Below are 26,519 nucleotides of genomic sequence, written 5' to 3'. Positions count from 1 at the left end.
TATACTAATATATAGAAGGTGCACAGAGTCATTCATGCAAACACAAAACACCATGATGGTAACACACATGATACTTAAATAATGCATTCAACTTTCATTAAACAACAGAAGATGTAACATCTACAAGCACAAATATACATAACTAATAACAAAAACTATTAAAAAAAACATGATTATTTAAACAAAATACTTTCAAATGTGGAGTGTCATGCAGGGAATTCTGGGAATATCAGTTTACAGTTTTTGACTGTAAATTATACATTGATTTGTTATTTTAACTTCTAAAAACTGTCAAATTAACAGCATTTTACTGTAAAATTACATGAAATGTCTGGTTAGATATTTGACAGTTTTACGGGAACTTACTGTTAACCTATTAACAGTTTTTTTCCATAGCGTTTTTACAAAATTTTACAGTTAAAATTACACTTATTTTTTACAGTGTGGGTTGAAATAACCCAGCATTTTTTAGAGTGCACAAACAATCGATAATTTCCCCAAACACGTTTTTTTGTCTGCTTCATTAAAGCCATCGTTTTTCAGCTTAACCAAAAACGACAGGCTGTTGTTATGAGATATGAAAATAATCATTCTCCAAATAGCTTGCTTCTCAAAAGGCAAATCACCAGTAATCCTATAGTATGTAGATGATTTATTAACATAAATAACATTTTACACTCTGAAATGAGAAATTAGCCAGATCAATCATAACAGTATTTTAAAAGATGCCAAGCTTGCGTATGACAAGGGACTTCAAAAACTTAATTCAAATGATCATATCCGTGTGTAAACATGTGGAGCTTCGCAATTTAATTTCAATTTAAATCAATACATAATCTAAAAGGCTTTTTCGAAGCGCTATTTTTAGCGCTAGTAATCATTTAATATAAAAACAACAAAAGTCAATGAGAAGTCTAGTGTGTGATCAGGTTTTCCTACATTGCGAATACTATTTAAAAAATAGTAAACCTGAATAAGAACGGTTTAATAAACATACCAAAGAACGTACCGTTTTATGGATAGAAAATATCATTAGTTATGTATGTAATTCAATGGCAAGCCCACATCACGGTTTACCGTTTGACTAAGACACACACACAGGGGGGAAAAATCATAATCATTACACAATCCACCTTTAATCAAACTGCAAAGCAATTCAATTCACTTCTGAAGTTGTAATCCATCTCAGCAAAGCACCACACAGTTATTCCCCAACAAAACAAAACTTCTGTTTTAAGTTAAGCGTTTGTTTTGGTGCGAAAGAAAGTGACAGCTAGACAAACTCCGAGAGTAAAAGTACGGTTGAAATATAAACAGTTTTCCATTATAATATCCACATACACTACACTTCATAAACACACACTTACGGGTGATATTTCTGGAAGAAACCAGGTTATAACCTAGCCAAAATGTCACGCGTAATTGCGTCTTCTCCAAAATGTACCATTAAAACACCATCACACATGATATCAATACAAAGGCAGTTGTGCGTAAAAAGGTGTGAACGGTGCTTAAACCTTCCTCACCTGCACGAGACTGTAATCTCAACTTTTGTAGCAGGAATAGTGGCGTTGAGCGGGTCGAAGTCTCCTATCGTCGCCATATTCAGGAAACCGCAACTGCTCACGCTGCTCATGATGAGGAGGTTTCTTATCTTCAACCCTTTTAGACGGAAGAGGACGGACGCTCGCGCCGCTTTACGCGAGGGAATTCATGGGCGATTTCGAAAGCTTGCAAGGAGGAAAAGCAGAGCTTCTTGTCAGACCACAACAGAGACAGCGTCCCCCTGCTCTCCACTGAGAGAGTGTGAATGTGTTCCAGAGAGTGTGTGGAGCTGCAGGGGCGAAGGAACGATGCCACACTTGGAGAATTCTTCGCTGGGTATTCATCTGAGACTCAAAACAGATTTAACACTGACAATGCCGTGACAGATACAACAACAACAGTTCAAAAGCCTCTTGTTCTTAATGTCATTCTGCTTCTTGTTATAAATAATAATAATTATTGTTATAGAATATAATATTTATTATATAGTTATTTGTTGTATAGCCTACAACTGTTGTATAATGTAATTATTATATCACCTATGGCATAGTTATAGTATTAGGCTATAGTATGAATGTTATTAAAGCAATATATATAAAATAGTAGAATAATATTATAATGTAATACATAAACATTAACATAAACATGTTGTAATATAATTATAATATTATGTATAGTATAACTATTAAAAGCAACAACAACAATAATAATTGTAATAGCAATATTTATCATTTTTTGAAGTATGTTGTACGGCGTCATTATTGCTTTTTCGATAATGTTGCAACATTTAGCATCAAACATTTAACCTCGTTGTTTCTGTTCATTTAAGATTCATTTCAGTTTCAATTAATTTCTACAGATTGGTCTGTGATTATGTTGGTAATGATTCAATTAATGTCACATGCATGTTTATTTTTTTTTTTTTGTAGGCTATGTAACATTAATAATAACACAATGCATGCCTATGTATAAAAGTACTGTTAAAGGGCACTTTATGATCAGCTGATTCAATCTTTCTATAACGTTCTTTCACAAACTGAAGTGATAAATATGGTATTGGGCATTCAGGACGTCGTTTTAAATGTCTTACACAACTGCAGCGTTTTAATAAACGTCTTCTCAAGCAATATAGTGACTTAATAGGACTATACCATTAAAGCTCATTGGATGTTGTGTCATGTGACTAGGCATACTGTAATGATGCAGTGAGTTACCAAAAATGCATAGGCTAAACATTGTATTTAAGCCATTCCAACTACAGCTGTAGTTCCACAACTACTGATTTAATGTCTTCAAAATTAAAACACACACACACACACACACACAAACACACAATGTATATTTCCATGTTAAACCTAAACCGCTTACACGCTGTAAAAAATGACCTTGAATTTAACGGTAAAAGACTGTAAAAATGCTACAGTAAAAACCTGTTAAATGGTTAACGGTAAATTCCCCTACTATCTACGGTGAAAAACTGTATTGGACATTACATGTATTGGACATTAATTTTACGGTAGTATACCTTTTTTGGAAGTGAAAACGACTGTATAATTTACAGTGAATAACCGTAAATTGACATTCCCAGAATTCAAATTTGATGTTTTATTGTTGAAATAACTAGTAAGTACTGAAACAGATTTCAGTACTTCAATAGGTTGGTATATTAACATTATATCAGTTAATGAAATTACGGTATTTAACTGTAAATTTAAGTTAAAACCTAAAACGTTGCTACCGTATTTTTCTACGGTAAAATTCCGGCAACCACAGCTGCCGTTTTTTTTACCGGAAATTTTACGGAATTTTTTTTTTACAGTGCATCCTTGCAACTCAATGCACAAACAGAGATGAGTTCATTATGTTGCATTGTTCTCAAACGAGGCATGTTGCATTGACTCTCTTTACAGTTGCTTTGAATATAACCAGTTATTAGACATGGGTAGTCCTGATGAGTGTCGTGTTGAATTTATATGGATATGCTGAAGGCCGTGTCAGGTTACTCGTGGAAAAACTCTAATTTCAGGGATCAACAACAGTGATTATTGATTTATGTATTCAGTTATTGATTACCAATGTATACTAATTGGCAAACAACTAGGGTGAACATCAATACAACCATTAAACTCCTGCATAGACAATTTTAGATGAATCCACAAATGTCTAAGGAACACATACTGCATGAAATGAACCCGAGAATTCAAGACCAATTTTTTCTGCAGGGTTACAAATGATTCATTTTAATAAGAGTGAATTTTACTGTAGCTGCTGTTAAGAGTCTTTATATGAATGGCAGGATTGAATGGATTGCCTATTTTGTTGAAATACAAATGAGACATTAAATATTCAAGTGGAAGTGGAAATTAAAAAATACCTTTTGTATGCTCTCATACACTAAAGCCAGATGTTGAATGTGCCACTGTTTGTTATAGAAAGTGACTGATAGTATCAATACGCTTGTAATTATTTTAGGAAACCAGTTTGCCACCCAGCATTGAGTAAATGCATGCATATACTTGAAATGCTCAAATGCTCAATTGTTTATCCAGAAAAAAAAATCAGAATTGCAGTAGAGTGATTGTACATTTATTGAATAGCTAATTCTGTATAATAATAAAGCAATTATAGGTATTATAATTATACATTTAATTATAACATTTCTTTTTATTTCAGTTAACGAAAATGATTTTAAATGGCGGAAGTTTAAGTTAAAAATAACAACACTGATTCTGACTGTCCATCCAGCATTATACAAATTAAATTAAATTAAATTTTATTTTATTCATTTTTAAAAAAAATTGGAGTATTTGCTTTTTCACTTGCTTCAGGATCCTTTGTAGTGGAAGTTTGTTGCACAAGTAGGGAACATAAAATGGGAAACCCGGAGTGGAGCTGGAAAACCTGGAGTGATCATTGAAGTGAAGAAATTGCTGTCCCATCTTCACTCACATACTCTGTTCCATTCTGTGCATTGCTTGGTCACACGCAAACATTGATGCTTTGGCTTTTTCGATGCGAAAACTATGTCAATTTATAAAATATACAAATTACCTTGCTTTTGGCACATATTGTTTGATCAAAAATATATTGTTTTAAACATGTAACATAATAGGACTTACAGTATATTCATTTAATAATAATAATAATAATAATATTCTAAAAAGGATAAAAAGATCTCTTCAAATGCACGTTCTTTCATTTCATTTCATATTTTCTTTCACAATAAATACTGTATTGGCCAATCAGCATCCACTTTTTATTTCAGTTAACGAAAATGATTTTAAATGGCGGAAGTTTAAGTTAAAAATAACAACACTGATTCTGACTGTCCATCCAGCATTATACAAATTAAATTAAATTAAATTTTATTTTATTCATTTTTAAAAAAAATTGGAGTATTTGCTTTTTCACTTGCTTCAGGATCCTTTGTAGTGGAAGTTTGTTGCACAAGTAGGGAACATAAAATGGGAAACCCGGAGTGGAGCTGGAAAACCTGGAGTGATCATTGAAGTGAAGAAATTGCTGTCCCATCTTCACTCACATACTCTGTTCCATTCTGTGCATTGCTTGGTCACACGCAAACATTGATGCTTTGGCTTTTTCGATGCGAAAACTATGTCAATTTATAAAATATACAAATTACCTTGCTTTTGGCACATATTGTTTGATCAAAAATATATTGTTTTAAACATGTAACATAATAGGACTTACAGTATATTCATTTAATAATAATAATAATAATAATACATTCTAAAAAGGATAAAAAGATCTCTTCAAATGCACGTTCTTTCATTTCATTTCATATTTTCTTTCACAATAAATACTGTATTGGCCAATCAGCATCCGGGGTTGTCATTTTAATTGTTGTTGTTTTTTATCTTAATGTCACTTGCTTACAAAAAATGAAGATGAAAAATTAGACCTCCTCATCTCAGCAGGTCATTTTCATTATCTCTTCATCCGTACACCTCAGAGAGTGGATTGTTCTTCCTGGTGAGACATTCTGATTGATTTAAAGGCTATTTCTGATGAAGCAAAGACATTTGATTTGTTAGACACGCTCTCATCAAGAGATAAAACATGGCATTTTTATTCAGAGAATTAATTTTTATATTGAGTTTTTTTTTTTTCATTCGCACCTGTCTACAGTTGTTCATACTGAATACAGTATGTTTGTATTATTCTTCCAGTAAGGGCAGACGGATGACTGGCATTACAGCTGAGAACGGATAGATGACGTGAGGGTGTTTGTGCTTGAGCTGAGAGATTCCTCACAGCTGAGTGAGTTCCCTCTTATTCTAAATTTAGATGAGTGCCTTGTGAGATAGAGACAGCTGCTGGGCGCTGGGGTGCTGCGTGTAAGAGAAGGTCTTGCACCATGTCTGTCAGCTACAACGTTATACAACGGTTAGCTACTATCTCTTAATCGAGTGCTGCAGGAACGAGTACAAAACCCGGAAATCAGTTCACTTTTTTTTTTTCACTTCCAAACCCATTGACCCGAAGTGAGTGGGTTTGCTGCTGAACACAATCCAAACTGGATTGGAATTGTGAAGTGAAGTGACATGTGGCCAAGTATGGTGACCCATATTCGGAATTAGTGCTCTGCATTTATCCCATCCAAAGTGCGCACACACACACTGTGAACACACACCCGGAGCAGTGGGCAGCCATTTATGCTGCGGCGCCCGGGGAGCTTGCCTTGGGGGTTCGGTGCCTTGCTCAAGTGGACCTCAGTCGTGGTATTGAAGGTGGGAGAGAGTGCTGTACATTCACCCCCCCCACCTACAATCCCTGCCGGTACGAGACTCGAACCAGCAACCTTTGGGTTACGAGTTCGACTCTCCTAACCATTAGGCCTTGTTTGGTTTTGTCAACTCTAAACTCTAAAACTCAGAATTTGTTTTGGGCAAGAGGCCACAGGTGTTGCAGAAGTGTAACTAGTGCTACTAAAAAAAATGTAAAATATAAAAAAAAGATAAATTAATGTACTGATATATATATATATATATATACAGTATACATAAGATTTCATTAGTTCATAAACATAATTGCTTCGTTATATCAAGCTATTTCAAACATTATCATAAAACTAATGAGAACACATTTGCAGGGATAATTCGTTTTAAATAGAGCCACACTAACATCTAATTGGCATTACATTAATTGGTACATTAACATTAATTGGCAACAAGTATCAAATTAAAATGTGCATGGATTCAAATTCGGCATGCTAGGGGTCAAAGGTCATTTTTGAGGCGCATTAAGGTTGGTTTAAATCCATAATAATCTTTTTTTCATTTTATTTAATATATATATTTTTTTTGTTTGGTTAATATTACACTGAATTGCATTTTACTCATTTGTAAGAGTGGTAAATTTTTTTTTTACATTTTGCCAGATTTACAGAATTTTTGGGTTTGTGCCCAGGCCATGATTTTAATTCAGAAACACTCAAAACTCCCAAGCGCTTTTTGATCCCCGAAAAAATGATAAATGTCAATGTAATTTTTTTCAAATAGTCCCTTTAATGTAAAGACCATCTACAGTATATCCATACACTATATTTGCCAGTTCACCGTCCATTATGTGTGGACTGCCACCTAGTGATATTATTCTGACCCTGCAGTTTCACTACTCAACATTATATCAAGCACATTACATTCCTTTAAGCTTATTCTGTTAGACTAAAACACTGCAGAAACACCTGTAAGATTTTGACAGATGTAGTTTATTTCACTCGCCATCTGACATTGATAATAACTACAGTACATCAGAGGAAATCATTTTTGCACAGCGTACTCTAAGGTTTCAACCAGAAAATGAAAAAGAATCAGTTCAGGCTTTATATAAAGGTAGGACAGACACTGGTGCAAATATCATTGAACAGTTCCCAGTGCAGTTAAGACTACAGTACGGGTGCATTGAGATCTGGGACGTGTCGTAGTTCCATCGGAAAGATTCACACAAAGAGAGTCTAACTTTGGTCAACAAACATCGGAAAAGAGCTGACATCAATATTAACGAATAATTTAAAATGCATATCGGTTCAGTCCAGTCAACATGACATTCACAAACACGTGTGCTTCTTAAGCACTGCTCATACGGCAGTCTGTGATGCCCAAAGCCCAGCTTTAGGACGGTGCCACACCAAAAAAAACACTTATTGACCTACAATATCCCCCCTTTACAGTCAGCAACAGCTAAATGGGGCACTTCAACACTGTAGATGAGGAAATATACAGCAGCTACAACAGGAAGCTCTCCTCTGAATCGCTGCCAAAGTGTCAGGAAAGAAGCATCACATTGGTAGAGGAAATTCTTCTGGGAAGCCAAAACCTTCACAGTGACCTTGTGTTCTCATCAGTGAAGGCCGTCCTCTAAAGATCCGTTCACTTGCCAGATCTTGACTGTCCGGTCACTGTGAAAAAGCAACGGGAGAATTCGAATCAATAATTTATACAGTTTTACTGCTCACTTTAAAGCAGCGTTAGCAACCGTTTTCTATATTTTCTGAAAAGTTATGGGCCAAAAGCTGCCACAATGCTAGGCTGTTGTGAATCCTGAGTGGTTGCTAATGTGTTGCTACACAGTTGCTAGGGTGTATTACTAGTAGTCAGTACTAGTAGTTACAGTAGTCCATCGCTGATTATAGATTAGATTATCAAAACTGTAGTTAGTAACGTAATCCAGGTTACTCATTTTAGGTAATGTATTCTGACTACTTTTAGATTACTTTTTAATCGAACTTGTTTTAAACTTACCATTTAACATACCATATTGATATAAAAAGCAAAGAGAAAGAAAAGACATTCCATTTTTTGATTTCAACATTATAAGATGCATTTAACATTACACCAGGGTTTCCCAAACTAGGCTTAATGTAAGAACTGCCGTGGGTTTGTGAGTTGATAAAAAAGCGAATAATTAATTAAATAATAAAAATGTCATTTAAAAAAAATAAAAATATTGAAACACTAAAATATTTAAAAGAAATATTGAATTTGTTTAGCTGCATGTCGATGCGACCATAAGCAACATTGAACTGTAAACATGCAAATGTGTTTTTAAATAACTGAAATATTAATGTCCTCAGAGATATTTCCGGCTGACAAAAATGTTTGCGAATCCCTTTGTTTCATACATGGTCTAACTGCTTGAGAAGTACTTTCTCGCCCAAATTCAGAAGCATGGATCGTAAAATTATTTTCATGACATTTACATGGCCATTCAACGTATATATTGTGAATATAGTCAAAGCTCATTTAAAAAATATAAAAAATATAAAAATTAGGGAGAATAAATAAATTATGTATAATTTACTGACACTGCATGAATAGCGTAATCCTGTAATCCATAAAAAAGTAACTGTAATCTGATTATGAGTATTATATTACATAATATACTTGATTTTTTGCAATCTGCAAGATTATATGTAATCAGTTACTACCCAGCTCTGTTGCTATCCATTTGCAAAAAGGTTCCCATGTAGTTAGTAGGGTGTTCTAATCATTTTTAGCACAATAGCTTGCTAACATACCCGTAACATAATGTATTTACACTTTTTAGTAATTTCATGACATTGTAGAGACAACACAGCATTACCATCAAATAACCAACTCAAAACAATATCAGGTATGAGTTTGTAAGTTCGTAAGTTATCCAAGAACATTTCAGTTACATACTATATTCAAAATACTTTGATAATTTAATGACTTATTAACTTGGGCATGTCCATCCATAGAACAACAAGTGAAAATGAACAACTATTGATCCATGATGTTGCCACAATGTTGTAATTACTAACTGACAACCTCACAAAGTTTCAGCATGGCAATGTAAGCAGTTCCATCATGGCAGAATGTTGCTATGCATTGGGTTTTGGGTTAGGTTGTTTGGTTGTTACCAAGGTATTGCTAAGTTGAGTGGTTGTTAGCATAAGCTAAAACTGAAGCTTATGCTAACATAAGCTAAAGTAAGTTCTGTTTATTTGTATTTTATATATTAGGGTGACCATACGTGCCATTTTCCCAGGATGCGTCCTGGCCAGGATTTCTATATTGCCTAAAATATCCTAGATATTTTAGGCAATATAGAAATCCTGGTCAAGACGCTTCCTGGGAAAATGGCACGTATGGTCACCCTATTATATATGTGTATGTTCTTTGTTGATATCTGAATGTCTGTCACTCACTCTGAGGCGGTAAAGAGCTGACTGCTGTTTGTGCAGATGTCATTGACAGAGCTGTCATGACCCCTTATTTCTCCCAGAGCTCTAAGCGTGTCTGTGTGCCAGAATTTGAGCAGTCCGCTCTTGCAGCCGCTCATAACAGCGCTGGAGCCAGGGACCACCGCCAGAGAGCTCAGGAGATCAGAGTGAGCCTGTTCTACCTGCTGCAAGATGAAGAAAACATGCAAACAAATCAATTACAGCAGGATAACCGAAAGTGTGAGGGTTTTATGTGTGATAGTTAAAAGTCATTTCAGGTCAACCCTGTTCCAAACTCTAGTGATCTGTCTACTGTCAAAATAGGGAAACATCTGAAACCAAATAACCGCTACCAAGATGAATGGAAATGCTAACAAATAGCTTTTTCCAAGTATTAAAGACTTTAGGCATTAGCATATTGCTAAGCTAATGACTTAATAAATGAAACACTAAGACACTAGACTGCTAACATTTGCTTTTAAAAGTATGTAGCATGTTATGCTAGTCTAGCATCTTAATCTTCTCATAAGAGTGATTCACAGTTAAGTTGATTGCAAAAGTTTTGTGTTCGCATGTGGCTAAGCTACATTAGGCTACATATTGTGTAAAATAGCCACATTTTAATGAGATTAACCATAACCAGTTTCTAAGAGTACTTATTCAGTATTACAATAAAAGGAGGTATATTTCGAATAATATTTGATCGTGATTCCATCATCTTAAATGACAAGTACAAGGACTATTCTTCAAATAATTATTGCAATGCTGACTTACATTTGAGTCACAGTGAGATCTTAAAAGTAGGCACCGCAGTTTTGCTGCATACTGTTTGGGACCGATTTAGTTTTGGGAACGATGCCTGAAAATGCTGCTTAGGTAGGCAGCTCACTAGGATCTGGAACACAGCCATAGCGTTTACCGCAAAGCTGACTTTCCTTGCAACATTACTTACCTCTTGTAGCTGTTTGCGGGTTAAGTCCCATTTCTTAATGCAGGAGTCTCTGGCAGCAGTAAAAAGTGCATCGCCGTGAATGGCCAGAGCCTCCAGCCCATCCTGATGGGATGGGTCGAAATGATGTGTGGCGCTGATGCTGCCCTGAGCGCCTTCCACCACGTCAAACATCTGCAACACATGAAAATAAAAGCCTTAGAGATGCATCACAAGTCCCAAAAAGCATGTCTATCAGAGTCCGAAAGCATGTTCCTGGATAGCCATTTTGTTTCTTGTTGCACTTGAGGCCATATTAATGGTTTAAACTACTGTTTGTGTTCAAGCATCCATAAATGAGCTGCTACAGCTGGTATAATTGTGCATGAGCCATGACCAAAAGGTGAAAATTATTATATGGAAATCAGCATGTGCACATTAGTTCACAGAGAGCATGTTAGAATGTCCGAACATACCTTCACGGTGTGATCTTTTGAGCCTGTTATGACCACATCTTGACCCTTCCCCATCTGGTCTACCGTAAGACACATTACCGGCCCCAGATGTCCCGTCAGTTTTCCAGTAGATACAAACCTGTAGACAACACAAACAAATAATGTGTAAATGGAGACTTAATGCTAGAATACACTACAAAGGTTTTAAAAGGCGTCTTATACTTGCCAACTACAACATGATGCTTGCTTCATTGTTTGGTCCAAACCTAATTTTGACTACTCAATATTTTGTTTGCACTACCCATTTTGCTAGTTAACAACGATGCAGGAGAATATTGCAAAATACATACCATTGTTCTCTTTACTTTTATACTTTGCTGGTGTGTACACAGCTTCGGAAAACAGCATTCAAATCATCCATACGAACCAAAATCTGACATCAAACGAACCAGTGTGCGCACCAAAATGACTATTGTGAGTCATGCAAGTCATGCATGTCAATTAGCATGTCATAGTAACAAGAAAATATGCTTGGGACCACAGGTTGAGAGCTGTAGTTCCAATCACACAAACTGCGAACCACATTAGTCGTTTCAGAAACACTGAATTGAATGTTGGTAACAATGGAACTTGTGACCATAGTTGGCTAACAATGCTTTTGGGAAACACACCCCAGGTTAGTTAAATGAGTACATTAGCATGCCTTCTACGATCCATTCCCTCTTTTAGGTCAACTATTGTTATACAGTAGTTGGGTTTAAGAGAATATAGCTAGTTTCCTGTTGAAAAAATCTCTGAAAAAATAGCTGGTTAGGTATGTTTTGGTTTGTTGGTATGTTCTGGTTTAAGCTGGTCCTTTGCTGGTTTATGCTGGTCATGTGCTGGCAAAGGACCAGCATAAACCAGCAAAAGGACCAGCTTAAACCAGCAAAGGACCAGCATAAACCAGCAAAAGGACCAGCTTAAACCAGCAAAGGACCAGCATAAACCAGCAAAAGGACCAGCTTAAACCAGCAAAGGACCAGCATAAACCAGCAAAGGACCAGCTTAAACCAGCATCCCAGCATCAAAACATACCTAACCAGCATATGCTGTTTTTTTCAACAGGGTTGAGTGTACAAATTAGTGTGACGATTTGCGTGCTACCATGTGAAAAAAAGTGCATTCTCAATGGCCACATCTGTAGATGAGTAAAACAACATCTAGTTTGATTTGAATATTTGAAAGTAACACTATCACCATGAGCACTGTAAAATGCATTTCTTAGTTATAGTCCCTATAGTCCCTACAGTCTTTGTTTAGTACCTTCTCAAGTCCCACATCCTGACCGTGTTGCCTGATGCAGCATAAAGGAATGTTCCGGAAGGATTGAGGGCGATCTGATTGATCTGATTTTCTCCTGGAGGAATGGCAACAGAACTGCTTCCACAAGTGTCACCTTGAGACACCTGTCCAGAAGATCTGAAGAAGACACAGAGCTAAAAATGAGCAACCATAGGTAAAATATTTAGAAGCATTAGAGAACACTGGCTTTCAATAAATTAAGCAATACCAGGATGACTCACGTGAGGGTGCGGATGCATTTGGCAGAGTCACGGATGTCCCATACTTTGACATAAGCAGTAGAGACAGTGAAGACCAGGCTGGAACAGTATCGGACTGACACTACACTGCTGGGATGATCTCCAAGAGACATGATCTCCTGACCCGTTACCAGGTTCCACACCTTACATGTGCGATCTGAGATAAAGAAGGAAACAAGTAAATTTTTTTAATTACTTTCCAAATTTAGAAATAATTATCTTTCATTTAAGTAGTGTGAGAGCGCAACGATGCTCTCAAGTAAATTTTTTTAATTACTTTCCAAATTTAGAAATAATTATCCTTCATTTAAGTAGTGTGAGAGCGCAACGATGCTCTAATATGTTGGCATAGCAACGTGATACTTCTGGTTTCCTTTTCCGCCTGTCCTACGAAGGCCGTCTCGTTTAATTCTAGGTTGAGGACACTTCGTATATGCATCCTACAGAGGATGCGACCTCCAGAGGATTCGACCTCCGGAGGGTGCAGCCTTCTAAATGAGACACAGCTAATGTTTATCACTCTTGTACTGGCAATGCATTAAGGGTAACACTCTGAAATTCAGAAGCAGAAATTCTTTGCATTCATAATTAGTTATATTGCGCATTGTGGTACTATTGGGAACGCGTCGAAGACTGAGCAGAACAAGAAATTTTTGAATGTTTTCTTTGTGCACAAAAAGTATTCTCGTAGCTTCATAAAATTACGGTTGAATCACTGATGTCACATGGATTATTTTAACGATGTCCTTACTACTTTTCTGGGCCTTGAACATGGTAGTTCCATTGCTGTCTATGGGAGGGTCAGAAAGCTCTCGGATTTCATCAAAAATATCTTAAATTGTGTTCCGAAGATGAACGAAGGTCTTACGGGTTTGGAACGACATGAGGGTGAGTAATTAATAACAGAATTTTCATTTTGGGGTGAACTATCCCTTTAACCCTCTGATCCAACCCCCTTATTTACTGCTGCTAGAAGAGATGGATTGAATGTATTACCTGAATTTTAGTTAGCTAATAATAATTTAAACTCAGATCAATGTTACACCCATGTATCTGTTAAACAACCATGTAATATATAGCATAATATATAGATCGTCATTATTGCATAATAAACAACCGGCTGACTGTGCATGAGGTGACATAAATTATATACTCCTTTGTATTTTACTGTAGTAAAGACCTGTTTGTAAGGCTGTAACTCCTTACATGAAAACAAAAAGTTCACTGACCCTTTGAGCCAGTGAAGAGCAGATCATCAGTTGAGTCCACACACAGCAGGGGTTTAGTATGACCCTCGGCCACATGCACACACTGCAGTCTGGCTGCTCGACTGGAGCGCACCGCCTGAGCTGGGCTTGCTGCAGGACCTCTGGACCAAAAAACACATGATACTGATGCATTAAACACTCAATAAAATCAGATTAATAAAATACACTGGCTCCGTTTCAAAGCTACCTATAGCTAGAGAGTGCTTTTAGGCATCATAGGTTGTTCTAAAGGTGTGGTCACAGAATTTTCGCCAGCAAATCCATTCATTTCAATAAGAATCCAAGGTATTGGAAATTTCATGTGAGGGCGAAAGATTTTCCCACGCAGATTTTGCAACAGGTTCAACGGGTGTAGTAATGTGAAGCACAGTTCACACAGTGGTCAACTAAGCCATTTTCTGTTTGTCACTGCGGTGAATCCACATTAGCAAACTTGAACACACTGCAAAATCCAAGTTATTACAATATGAATTCACGCGATCATACACTGTTTCCAATGGACCTTTTTTGGAAATATTTTGACAACATTTTGCCAGACCTTAAAAAGTTGGTTCACCCAAAAATTTAAATTCTGTCATTGTTTACTCACCCTCATTTTGTTCCAAACCTGTATGAGTTTCTTTCTTCTGCTGAACACAAACAAAGATATTTTTGAAGAATGTGGGTAACCAAACAGTTGATGGTAGTCATAATATTTCTTTTTCCATATTATGGAAGTCATTGGCTTCCGTCAACTGTTTGGTCACCCACGTTCTATAAATACTCTAAATTATTATTTTGTGCTCAACAGAAAAAAGAAACTGGGAACATCTTGAGGGTGAGTAAATGAAGACAGAATTTAAATTTTTGTGTGAACTAACCGTTTAAGACATGTTTGGAGAAATTGCAAATCATTTCATTACAATAAATGACATCCTCAAAAACATATCATAATTATGTAATTTTGAACGAGTGAAGGCCTTTATTATAGCAGATATGTGTATGTACATGTCCAAACTGAATACCACAGACGATATGCAGTTTCACAACAAGAGCCGCCACTCCCACATCAATGCAGGATCAGACAGAGATAAGAATTATGGGAAGAGCAAAGCAAATCAGGTTTTGAAGTGGAGAGATAGATGCTATTTTTGTGTTTCTAACACAACAGCAGTCCCTGAACAGAACAAATGAAAACTGAAAAACTGGCTGAAACTTGGTTGGAAATAATGTAAAAGTGGTTATTTTGTTATGGGAATGAAAGTATAGATGTTCACTTTAGAACATCTGTAAACAAATTTAGCAAAGATGTTTGGAAGGAGGACATTTATGAGTAGCAAGCCATTTCTTACTGTTTGTCCAGGGTTTTGGTTCTTTCTGTAGGGTTCTGGCTCCTGTCCTGTGCTCTTCTGCGGGTGAGTGGCGAGCGGTCCAGAGACTTCCTTTCTGTAGCCGTTGGAGATCTGGCACTGGAGCTACGCATTAGACAAAAGCCAGTGTGACTTAAAAACCTCACATCAGACGTGACTGTAAAGTTTATTAGAATGTGTCGACATGTTTATGAGCAGTTTAGAATAAAGGAATGGCTGCTTGAATGAAATGATTTTTCAAAAAAGATGGTAAAAATAAATGTTTACATAATACTTGGATTATGCTTCTGCTTGCCAAACACTTACACAGCATTTGTCTTGGATGCTAAGCTAGAGGTGAAGGCCACTGAGTCTCTGTCTCCTAAGTAGGGAATGGGTGCAGGTTCTTTATGTCCTTCTGGACTCTCCACTACAGGAAGCAGAGGGGCAGAGAAATCCTCTGGAGGGGCGTCAGGGTCACCAGTGTTGGCGTACAGCAGCTCCATTTGGGTGGTGGTTCTTCTGCGAGCCTAAATTGATCATATACTCAAATAATGAATTCATACATCAGGGAAAATAAAAGCATTATTTTTTCATGCTTTTGTCTTATGATCTAGTATGCAGCTCAGTTAATGCTCTCAACATTCTTTTTTCTCTTCAATGAAGATAATTAGGGCTTCTGTTACTGTTATTATTGTTGTATAACAAACTATTAGTCTGTGATTATCAATTAGTTAAACCATAATTATGTGGATAGCAGAGTGGGAAGTAAATAATGCAAAACCAAATAGGCTATTTTAACAAACTACTTGTAGAATTTAAATTTTTGTGTGAACTAACCGTTTAAGACATGTTTGGAGAAATTGCAAATCATTTCATTACAATAAATGACATCCTCAAAAACATATCATAATTATGTAATTTTGAACGAGTGAAGGCCTTTATTATAGCAGATATGTGTATGTACATGTCCAAACTGAATACCACAGACGATATGCAGTTTCACAACAAGAGCCGCCACTCCCACATCAATGCAGGATCAGACAGAGATAAGAATTATGGGAAGAGCAAAGCAAATCAGGTTTTGAAGTGGAGAGATAGATGCTATTTTTGTGTTTCTAACACAACAGCAGTCCCTGAACAGAACAAATGAAAACTGAAAAACTGGCTGAAACTTGGTTGGAAATAATGTAAAAGTGGTTATTTTGTTATGGGAATGAAAGTATAGATGTTCACTTTAGAACATCTGTAAACAAATTTAGCAAAGATGTTTGGAAGGAGGACATTTATGAGTAGCAAGCCATTTCTTACTGTTTGTCCAGGGTTTTGGTTCTTTCTGTAGGGTTCTGGCTCCTGTCCTGTGCTCTTCTGCGGGTGAGTGGCGAGCGGTCCAGAGACTTCCTTTCTGTAGCCGTTGGAGATCTGGCACTGGAGCTACGCATTAGACAAAAGCCAGTGTGACTTAAAAACCTCACATCAGACGTGACTGTAAAGTTTATTAGAATGTGTCGACATGTTTATGAGCAGTTTAGAATAAAGGAATGGCTGCTTGAATGAAATGATTTTTCAAAAAAGATGGTAAAAATAAATGTTTACATAATACTTGGATTATGCTTCTGCTTGCCAAACACTTACACAGCATTTGTCTTGGATGCTAAGCTAGAGGTGAAGGCCACTGAGTCTCTGTCTCCTAAGTAGGGAATGGGTGCAGGTTCTTTATGTCCTTCTGGACTCTCCACTACAGGAAGCAGAGGGGCAGAGAAATCCTCTGGAGGGGCGTCAGGGTCACCAGTGTTGGCGTACAGCAGCTCCATTTGGGTGGTGGTTCTTCTGCGAGCCTAAATTGATCACATACTCAAATAATGAATTCATACATCAGGGAAAATAAAAGCATTATTTTTTCATGCTTTTGTCTTATGATCTAGTATTCAGCTCAGTTAATGCCCTCAACATTCTTTTTTTCTCTTCAATGAAGATAATTAGGGCTTCTGTTACTGTTATTATTGTTGTATAACAAACTATTAGTCTGTGATTATCAATTAGTTAAACCATAATTATGTGGATAACAGAGTGGGAAGTAAATAATGCAAAACCAAATAGGCTATTTTAACAAACTACTTGTCACAATAGGTTTTGATCACATTGTATTTAAATTGATTTATTATTAAATACTGTAGTTGTTTTTTAAATATATAAATGAATGAATAAAAGAATTACTACTGTTCTACCTTATTCCTGGCTTTGGTTTCTCCACAAAGTTTCATGAGATCTGAAGCCAAACAACTACAAGAGACACAGAAACAGACGTTGATATTGATTTAAATGCACAAAGCAGCCAAATAACTGTTTGCGGATGAACATGTTATACAGTATACAGTAGTGCCTCCAAAAAGCACACAACAAACAATTTCACAAGTAGATTAAATTAGCCTTCACCAAATGACTGACATCAAGTGAATTACATCAAGGCAGATTTACAATAGGGTTGTGACAGTGAGGAAATTTTCCCACCGGTTAATCGGCGTGTGATGACACCAGTAATACCAGTATCACCGTGGGGCCGGGCATTCCTCGCATTCCTTCGCTTTTAAATATCTTGTAAAAGCTGCGTGCGCATTTTATTTTCACTTTCAAATAGCGGCAATTCGGCGTAAAGCAATTGTTCGTTTTTAGTTCGTTTGAATTTCCCCTCTTTTCCTCACTTTCGTTCGCTTTTAAATAGCTTAAAAGCGCCGTGCGCATTTTACTTTCGCTTTCGAATTAGCGGCAGTTCGGCGTCAATTGCTTGAATGCAACAACAAAAAACAATGTCAAAGTCACTTTAGCATATATATATAAAACATAGAACTTTTATTAACTAAACAAATAAAAATACACCATGCTATAGGGCAGGATATGCATAACATAAAATAACAAATAACTTACATAAAGTTTAAATAGGTATACAAAACTGTGAATAGGCTAAGTAAACATGTATAATATATAACCAAATAAATAAGAAACGTAGAATGTTTATTAGCAAAACGAGTAAGAAAGCTTGGAGGCACGGCATACACCTTGATGTGAAAAAAAAATAAAAAATGACAGTTTAAATAAAGTAAAAATCAGCATGTGGAACCAATTAAATAAGAAACGAATGTTTAAAAAAACTTCCAAAATCACCTTAGATAAACGGCAAAAGTCGACAGGCTTTTCAAAATCCAAAATATTGCCAAACAGGCGCTTTTGCATCTCGTTTCGAAACTAAATCATCCGCCATCGTCTTGTCTGTCTCACCTCAACTCACTCTTCTTGTCAGTCAGCTCGACTCACTCTCCTCACTGGATAAATGAAATCTGATCTGTGATGCGACTGTCGTTCGGCACGCTGCATTGAGCAGCCGCATTCAGTTTTTAATTGTAGTGTCTGTTCTTTTACTGAACTAAATGATTTTTATTACTATAAAAACCAAAACGATGGTGGGGGTCGGTGCCGCGGTGGGCAAGTGACATAACCGGTGCTGTGGCTTAACACCGGTATCACCGTCAGCACCGTCTATCAAGCCTAATTTACAATTGAGTTTAAAGAGTTTTATTGGCCTGACTCTAGTGCTTTACCTCTTCTCTGTGGCTGGAGTCTGTGCTGATTCATCGCTGCTGCTTTCATCGCCATTTTCTGAGCAAACACACACACACACACACACTTTAGCATCAGAAACACTTGTGCTCCCTCATTTTAGCTTTGTCAGTATGATATCAGTGAACATTAATATTCAAGCGACATGCATCATAGTGTTGTTATCACAACCCTGAATTCAACAGAACTAGAGGACAGGAGATATGGTCAGTCTCTAGCCAGGACACCAGCATTAGGGTTGCAAACATCTTTTTTAAGGATGGTCAACTAAGTCAGACGCAGAGAAAGGAAACTAGTTAATGAATATGCAGTTCAGCTGTACAGCTCCATCTATCTATCTATCTATCTATCTATCTATCTGTCTCAGTTTGTTCTGTTTCTTCTTCAATGACTTTGTCTTGAACTGATTTAATTAATGTAATCGATTGTTCAAAAGAACTGGTTTGCGAGAATATATCAAACTTCCCATATCTACCTGCATTTTTGCTAATGTAGTTTCAATCTCTTAAATGTGTCATTAAATAGTTGTATAAATATGTGACCCTGGAGCACAAAACCAGTCTTAAATCGCAGGGGTATATTTGTAGCAACAGCAAAAAAAACATTGTATGGGTCAAAATGATCGATTTTTCTTTTATGCCAAAAATCATTAGGATATTAAGTAAAGATCATGTTCCATGAAGATATTTTGTAAATTTCCTACCGTAAATACATTCAAACATAATTTTTGATTAGTAATATGCATTGTTAAGAACTTCATTTAGTCAACTTTAAAGGTGATTTTCTCAGTATTTTGATTTTTTTGCACCCTCAGATTCCAGATTTTCAAATAGTTGTATCTCGGCCAAATATTGTCCTATCCTAACAAACCATACATCAGTGGAAAGCTTATTTAAAAATGTATAAAAATTATTTAAAAATGTTTTTGGTTTTGTTGTCCAGGGTCACATATGCTATTAAAAACATCATAAGGAATAGTTGAGAAACTAAGAAATGTTATATCTTTGCAGTGTTCACAATTTTATTATTATTTTTTATCATACAGTATAATACTGGAATTAGAGCTGAATCTAACACTATAAGACTCTACATCCTCCAAGGGTCTTCAAGCTCTTAAGACTTTTTAAGTGCTTTTATAGTTGATGCTCCAGTTGAGAGACCTCATGTTCCTCAAAGAGTAAAGTCCACAGGGGGTTTAAGCAAGACCCATGCAGCTCTACGCTACTGTTACTGTCTGTTAGTCTGAGGGAGAGACACATGCACTGGTGGACAGCTCTAGTGGCCTCTACAGTACTTACCTGATGGCACGCTACCTAGTTCTGTTTGAATTCAGGCAACACAAAGACAAAAGCAAATCAAAATCAAACTTAAGTGATCTCAAAGGAACAAGTCTAGAGAACGAAAACCAAACAGCTAAATGTGAATTGTGCATTTATGTGTGTCAGACCTTGGAGAGCATTCCCGAGCAGAGCATCCAGCTCAGGGTTGAGCTCTGCTTTCTCCTTCAGCATGTGGAAGAGTAGCTGGTTCTGTGTGGCACTGTTTATCTCTGTCTGTTTCAAACGGCCCTCCATCACTTTGATCTGAGACTCCTTCTGTGCAGCTTGCAAGCCCTGAGAACAGTTGTTGTTGGACATTATATTATTATAGCAATCTTTTCTTGAGTCGATGAAATCCATGTGGAAAAAGTCCTGGCCTGCATTATTGAATATTCAGTTGCAATCAAAAAAGGGTCTTATTATGGATGTAAAATGTATTGTGAATGTCTTTTTGTGATATCTAAAGTCTTAAATCAGAGACCGTTAATCATTATAACAATGATAATCATTATAACCAAAGATATTTCAATTAAGAATACGCCACTGTAGATATTTTGGCTGATACCAATATCTGTCGATTACTAAACTAGTGGTTGACTGATATGACAAGAGCCAACATACATAACACAATTTAATATTAGCAAATAAGATGGCATGACATTAAATGACAATATTTAAAATATAAGGCATAAAAAAAAAATCAATAATTTTGGCCCATACAATGTATTTTTGGCTATTGCTACAAATATACCCCAGCGACTTAAGACTGGTTTTGTGGTCCAGGGTCACATATTATATATGCACTCTGCGCTGCTTCTCCCAAAATATCTCTTTTACACATGTACAAAAGTATACATGTCCAGTATTTATGTAAAGTTCTTGTACAGTCTCTCTCAGATTATGTGTATGTATAGTCAACTATTTATAGTATATGTATAGTCAGATGGTCAACTGTTGTATATGTTTATAATTGTTTGCCTTATACGTCTATTGTTGTATGTTTATATTTAAGTTTAATTAGTATATAGCACCGTGGTCCTGTGAGACACGACATTTCGTTCCACAATATGTCCACACATGTAGCAGAATGACAATAAAGCTTGACTTCAATTATATTATATTCCATTGCTTATATTACATTATATTTTCCAGTAGAATGTCATAAAAATATGTTTTCAGTAAAAAAACTCAAACACCTGAAAGTTGGCCCAATGAGCCCAATGTCGTGCTAATATGTGAAAGCGCAAATATCAACCAATCGAAGTATAATTATTGATTTATTTAGCATCTCTATTTTCAAAATCAAAGTCTACTGAGCTCCAGTACCTTATTGATTGCCATTGAGAGAAAGTGGTCGAGAAGGACACGGGCCTCTGATAGAGTATCTATCTATCTGTCTGTCTCAGTTTGTTCTGTTTCTTCTTCAATGACTTTGTCTTGAACTGATTTAATTAATGTAATCGATTGTTCAAAAGAACTGGTTTGCGAGAATATATCAAACTTCCCATATCTACCTGCATTTTTGCTAATGTAGTTTCAATCTCTTAAATGTGACATTAAATAGTTGTATAAATATGTGACCCTGAAGCACAAAACCAGTCTTAAGTCGCTGGGGTATATTTGTAGCAACAGCAAAAAAAACATTGTATGGGTCAAAATTATCGATTTTTCTTTTATGCCAAAAATCATTAGGATATTAAGTAAAGATCATGTTCCATGAAGATATTTTGTAAATTTCCTACCGTAAATACATTCAAACATAATTTTTGATTAGTAATATGCATTGTTAAGAACTTCATTTAGTCAACTTTAAAGGTGATTTTCTCAGTATTTTGATTTTTTTGCACCCTCAGATTCCAGATTTTCAAATAGTTGTATCTCGGCCAAATATTGTCCTATCCTAACAAACCATACATCAGTGGAAAGCTTATTTAAAAATGTATAAAAATTATTTAAAAATGTTTTTGGTTTTGTTGTCCAGGGTCACATATGCTATTAAAAACATCATAAGGAATAGTTGAGAAACTAAGAAATTTTATATCTTTGCAGTGTTCACAATTTTATTATTATTTTTTATCATACAGTATAATACTGGAATTAGAGCTGAATCTAACACTATAAGACTCTACATCCTCCAAGGGTCTTCAAGCTCTTAAGACTTTTTAAGTGCTTTTATAGTTGATGCTCCAGTTGAGAGACCTCATGTTCCTCAAAGAGTAAAGTCCACAGGGGGTTTAAGCAAGACCCATGCAGCTCTACGCTACTGTTACTGTCTGTTAGTCTGAGGGAGAGACACATGCACTGGTGGACAGCTCTAGTGGCCTCTACTTACCCGATGACACGCTACCTAGTTCTGTTTGAATTCAGGCAACAAAAAGACAAAAGCAAATCAAAATTAAACTTAAAATGTACAAGTCTAGAGAACGAAAACCAAACAGCTGAATGTGAACATGTGTTTATGTGTGTCAGACCTTGGAGAGCGTTCCCGAGCAGAGCGTCCAGTTCAGGGTTGAGTTCTGCTTTCTCCTTCAGCATGTGGAAGAGTAGCTGGTTCTGTGTGGCACTGTTTATCTCTGTCTGTTTCAAACGGCCCTCCATCACTTTGATCTGAGACTCCTTCTGTGCAGCTTGCAAGCCCTGAGAACAGTTGTTGTTGGACATTATATTATTATAGCAATCTTTTCTTGAGTCGATGAAATCCATGTGGAAAAAGTCCTGGCCTGCATTATTGAATATTCAGTTGCAATCAAAAAAGGGTCTTATTATGGATGTAAAATGTATTGTGAATGTCTTTTTGTGATATCTAAAGTCTTAAATCAGAGACCGTTAATCATTATAACAATGATAATCATTATAACCAAAGATATTTCAATTAAGAATACGCCACTGTAGATATTTTGGCTGATACCAATATCTGTCGATTACTAAACTAGTGGTTGACTGATATGACAAGAGCCAACATACATAACACAATTTAATATTAGCAAATAAGATGGCATGACATTAAATGACAATATTTAAAATATAAGGCATAAAAAAAAAATCAATAATTTTGGCCCATACAATGTATTTTTGGCTATTGCTACAAATATACCCCAGCGACTTAAGACTGGTTTTGTGGTCCAGGGTCACATATTATATATGCACTCTGCGCTGCTTCTCCCAAAATATCTCTTTTACACATGTACAAAAGTATACATGTCCAGTATTTATGTAAAGTTCTTGTACAGTCTCTCTCAGATTATGTGTATGTATAGTCAACTATTTATAGTATATGTATAGTCAGATGGTCAACTGTTGTATATGTTTATAATTGTTTGCCTTATACGTCTATTGTTGTATGTTTATATTTAAGTTTAATTAGTATATAGCACCGTGGTCCTGTGAGACACGACATTTCGTTCCACAATATGTCCACACATGTAGCAGAATGACAATAAAGCTTGACTTCAATTATATTATATTCCATTGCTTATATTACATTATATTTTCCAGTAGAATGTCATAAAAATATGTTTTCAGTAAAAAAACTCAAACACCTGAAAGTTGGCCCAATGAGCCCAATGTCGTGCTAATATGTGAAAGCGCAAATATCAACCAATCGAAGTATAATTATTGATTTATTTAGCATCTCTATTTTCAAAATCAAAGTCTACTGAGCTCCAGTACCTTATTGATTGCCATTGAGAGAAAGTGGTCGAGAAGGACACGGGCCTCTGATAGAGTGCATGAGCTGATCACAGCAGAGACGTCCACTGTATCTCCCTCCTCCTACAGCGGAAAAAAGGTTTTAAAGGGTTAATTCATCCAAAAATGAAAATTAGCTTGTGTTTTACTTACCCTCGAAGCATCCTAGGTGTATATGACGTTCTTCTTTCAGACGAATCCAGTCAGTTATATTAAAAATTGTCCTGGCTATTCCAAGCTCTATCATTGCAGTCAGCGGGTGTTGCAGTTGAACAGTCCACAAGTCGTCAAATAAAGCTGGCGCATTCATAATAAAACGTGCCGCAGACGGCTCCGGGGGATGAATAAAGGCCCCCTGTAGCCAATCGATATTTTTTAAAGAAAAATATCCATATTTCAAACGTAATAAACACTTTTCTCTCACTTCCGCTGACTGTCATACACTGAAGCAGTTCTGGCGGATGACGCAGCACGTATGTGCAGCGCGCACGCCTCTGAGATATGCTAGTCTCGCGAGTTTGTTTATAGGAGATTAGGAAGCAAAGTTTCCTTACTGTAGCCAAAAAAAAAAACAGTCTCCTCTTGGCTTATATCGAAATCCTCCGACATTTCTCTTTGCAAATCCTCGGTTTGTACTTCTAATTCGCGACCAGCATTTCGTTTTGTTCTCTCTCCGCATTCGTCACTAATCACGCAACGCCGACGTGCTACGTCATCCGCCGGAACTGCTTCAGTGTATGACAGTCAGCGGAAGTGAGAGAAAAGTGTTTATTACGTTTGAAATATGGATATTTTTCATTTTGTTATGAATGCGCAAGCTTTATTTGACGACTTGTGGACTGTTCAACTGCAACACCCGCTGACTGCAATGATAGAGCTTGGAATAGCCAGGACAATTTTTAATATAACTCTGACTGGATTCGTCTGAAAGAAGAACGTCATATACACATGCTATGAGGGTAAGAAAAACACAGTCTAATTATCATTTTTGGGTGAACTAACCCTTTAAACCATTGAATCAAACATTTCTGTTCCACAATGCATTTTTTTCATCTTAAATAGGGACTGCTTCTGTATGTATTATGATGATACACTGGGCAACTTTGGGAAATGTTGCCATCAATGGGCAACTAGGTGAGACACAGGGCCCACGACTGATCTAAAATATCCAGATAGAAATTCGTTACCCATTCTCAAAGGGAAAGTGCCCAAGCAACATTGCTCGAAAAAAAGTTGCCTAGCAAAATTGCTCAAAAAGTTGCCCAGTGTATCATCAGCCTTAGAGTATAATACTGTGCAAAACACACAAAGCACCTTGGCCTCTTCCATCTGCATGATGTTGGCCTGGCAGTCCGCAATGCTGTCGTTGATGTAGTCGATGTTAGCGGTCAGCGACTCCATCTCTTCGTTGAGAGAGAGAACAGTCCTGTCGGCATCCGTGTCTTCGCTGGCGATCTTGTCCCTCTTCCTCATCACTTTCTCTCTGCGCTTTGTCAACTCCTCACGTTGCTGTGCACGCAGAATTAAAAGAATAGTTTGTCAATTAACTCAATCTTGAATTTGCTCAAAATAAAAAAGCAACACGAGACCATGAGTTTACGTTTTGTCCCGTTTGATGAGATTTGTTTAGTACAAATGAAAAAGCTGTTCTTGGTCACCTTAAGCAAACGGTTCATGTCAGTCTCCATATTGGAGATGGTCATCCTCTGCATGATGATGTCACTAATGCGCCGCTCTAGCGACTGCCATTTGGCCCGCGCCGTCCTGGTAGAGTACACTCCTCCTGTTCTCATCTGGTACTTTCTGAAATACAAGTATTTTGACCGCATCAGTCACTCAGATACCCATGAGCCAACCCTTCTGAAATGAAACGCACATTACCTTGTCCAATTAGGAGCTGTGGCCCCAGCAGTTTGTGGTCTGATAGCAGCCGTACGGGGTGAAGACTCCTGCAAAGGCTCTGGTAAACTGACCTTACGGTTAAACTTGCCTGATGCTGGTCGCACTTGGCGCCTCAGGGCAGTTATCTGATTCAAAGATGCAGGAAATAAAAATCTTAGTATCGTTCTATATGTGTTACAGTGTGAGTGATTAAAGGCATGGTTCACCCAGAAATTAAGATAGTCATCATTCATTTACCCTCATGTTGCTCTTTCATTCATCGAAAAACACAAATTAAGCTATGCTTAACAAAACCTGAAAGATTCCCACCACTGAAAGCCCATTCCACCAAAACCTTTGACACTCTTTGATTTTTTTTTCTTTTATTTTCTCAATTTCACTATTTCACTATATCCAAAAGTTTTTGAACAGTAAGATTTTTAAAGTATCTTCTGCTCACCAAACCTGCATTTATTTGATCCAAAGTACAGCAAAAACAGTAAAAATGTGAAATATTTTAGATTTATTTATTTAAGATTTATTTAAAGAAATAGAAAGTTCAGAAGAACAGTATTTATTTGAAATATCATCACTTTTGATCAATTTAAAGCATCCTTGCTAAATAAAAGTATTAATTTCTATAATTTATTTTCCCCCAAAAATACTGTTTATATACATATATATATATATATATATATATA

The 26,519-nt window shown here is 36.5% G+C and overlaps 2 protein-coding genes across 2 annotated transcripts in view; both read right to left on the bottom strand.

Annotated features, from left to right (window-relative positions):
* LOC107569221 (copine-8-like) overlaps window positions 1–1,870 on the bottom strand; it is a 163,318-nt gene extending 161,448 nt beyond the window's left edge. Inside the window, exon 1 of the mRNA XM_016255250.1 lies at window positions 1,527–1,870. Coding sequence (XP_016110736.1) covers window positions 1,527–1,636 — 110 coding nt within the window. The 5' untranslated portion in view covers window positions 1,637–1,870. The remainder of the gene's footprint in view (window positions 1–1,526) is intronic.
* A 5,183-nt stretch (window positions 1,871–7,053) lies between these two features.
* The window catches only part of LOC107569220 (kinesin-like protein KIF21A), a 52,014-nt gene continuing 32,548 nt past the window's right edge, over window positions 7,054–26,519 (bottom strand). Inside the window, exons 19-37 of the mRNA XM_016255249.1 lie at window positions 25,819–26,066; window positions 25,596–25,740; window positions 25,252–25,446; window positions 23,920–24,021; window positions 22,722–22,887; window positions 22,583–22,603; window positions 21,577–21,623; window positions 20,379–20,544; window positions 18,913–18,970; window positions 17,545–17,599; window positions 16,952–17,154; window positions 16,628–16,750; window positions 13,950–14,089; window positions 12,703–12,877; window positions 12,443–12,598; window positions 11,159–11,276; window positions 10,707–10,877; window positions 9,740–9,939; window positions 7,054–7,966 (exon numbers count right to left, since the gene is read on the bottom strand). Of these exons, the coding sequence (XP_016110735.1) occupies window positions 7,909–7,966; window positions 9,740–9,939; window positions 10,707–10,877; window positions 11,159–11,276; window positions 12,443–12,598; window positions 12,703–12,877; window positions 13,950–14,089; window positions 16,628–16,750; window positions 16,952–17,154; window positions 17,545–17,599; window positions 18,913–18,970; window positions 20,379–20,544; window positions 21,577–21,623; window positions 22,583–22,603; window positions 22,722–22,887; window positions 23,920–24,021; window positions 25,252–25,446; window positions 25,596–25,740; window positions 25,819–26,066 (2,547 nt within the window). The 3' untranslated portion in view covers window positions 7,054–7,908. The remainder of the gene's footprint in view (window positions 7,967–9,739; window positions 9,940–10,706; window positions 10,878–11,158; window positions 11,277–12,442; window positions 12,599–12,702; window positions 12,878–13,949; window positions 14,090–16,627; window positions 16,751–16,951; window positions 17,155–17,544; window positions 17,600–18,912; window positions 18,971–20,378; window positions 20,545–21,576; window positions 21,624–22,582; window positions 22,604–22,721; window positions 22,888–23,919; window positions 24,022–25,251; window positions 25,447–25,595; window positions 25,741–25,818; window positions 26,067–26,519) is intronic.

Source organism: Sinocyclocheilus grahami, unplaced genomic scaffold (assembly GCF_001515645.1).
Source record: "Sinocyclocheilus grahami isolate Dianchi unplaced genomic scaffold, SAMN03320097.WGS_v1.1 scaffold1324.1, whole genome shotgun sequence".
In the NCBI taxonomy this organism is placed as follows: Eukaryota; Metazoa; Chordata; class Actinopteri; order Cypriniformes; family Cyprinidae; genus Sinocyclocheilus; species Sinocyclocheilus grahami.
This window is presented reverse-complemented; position numbering and strand designations above follow the sequence as displayed.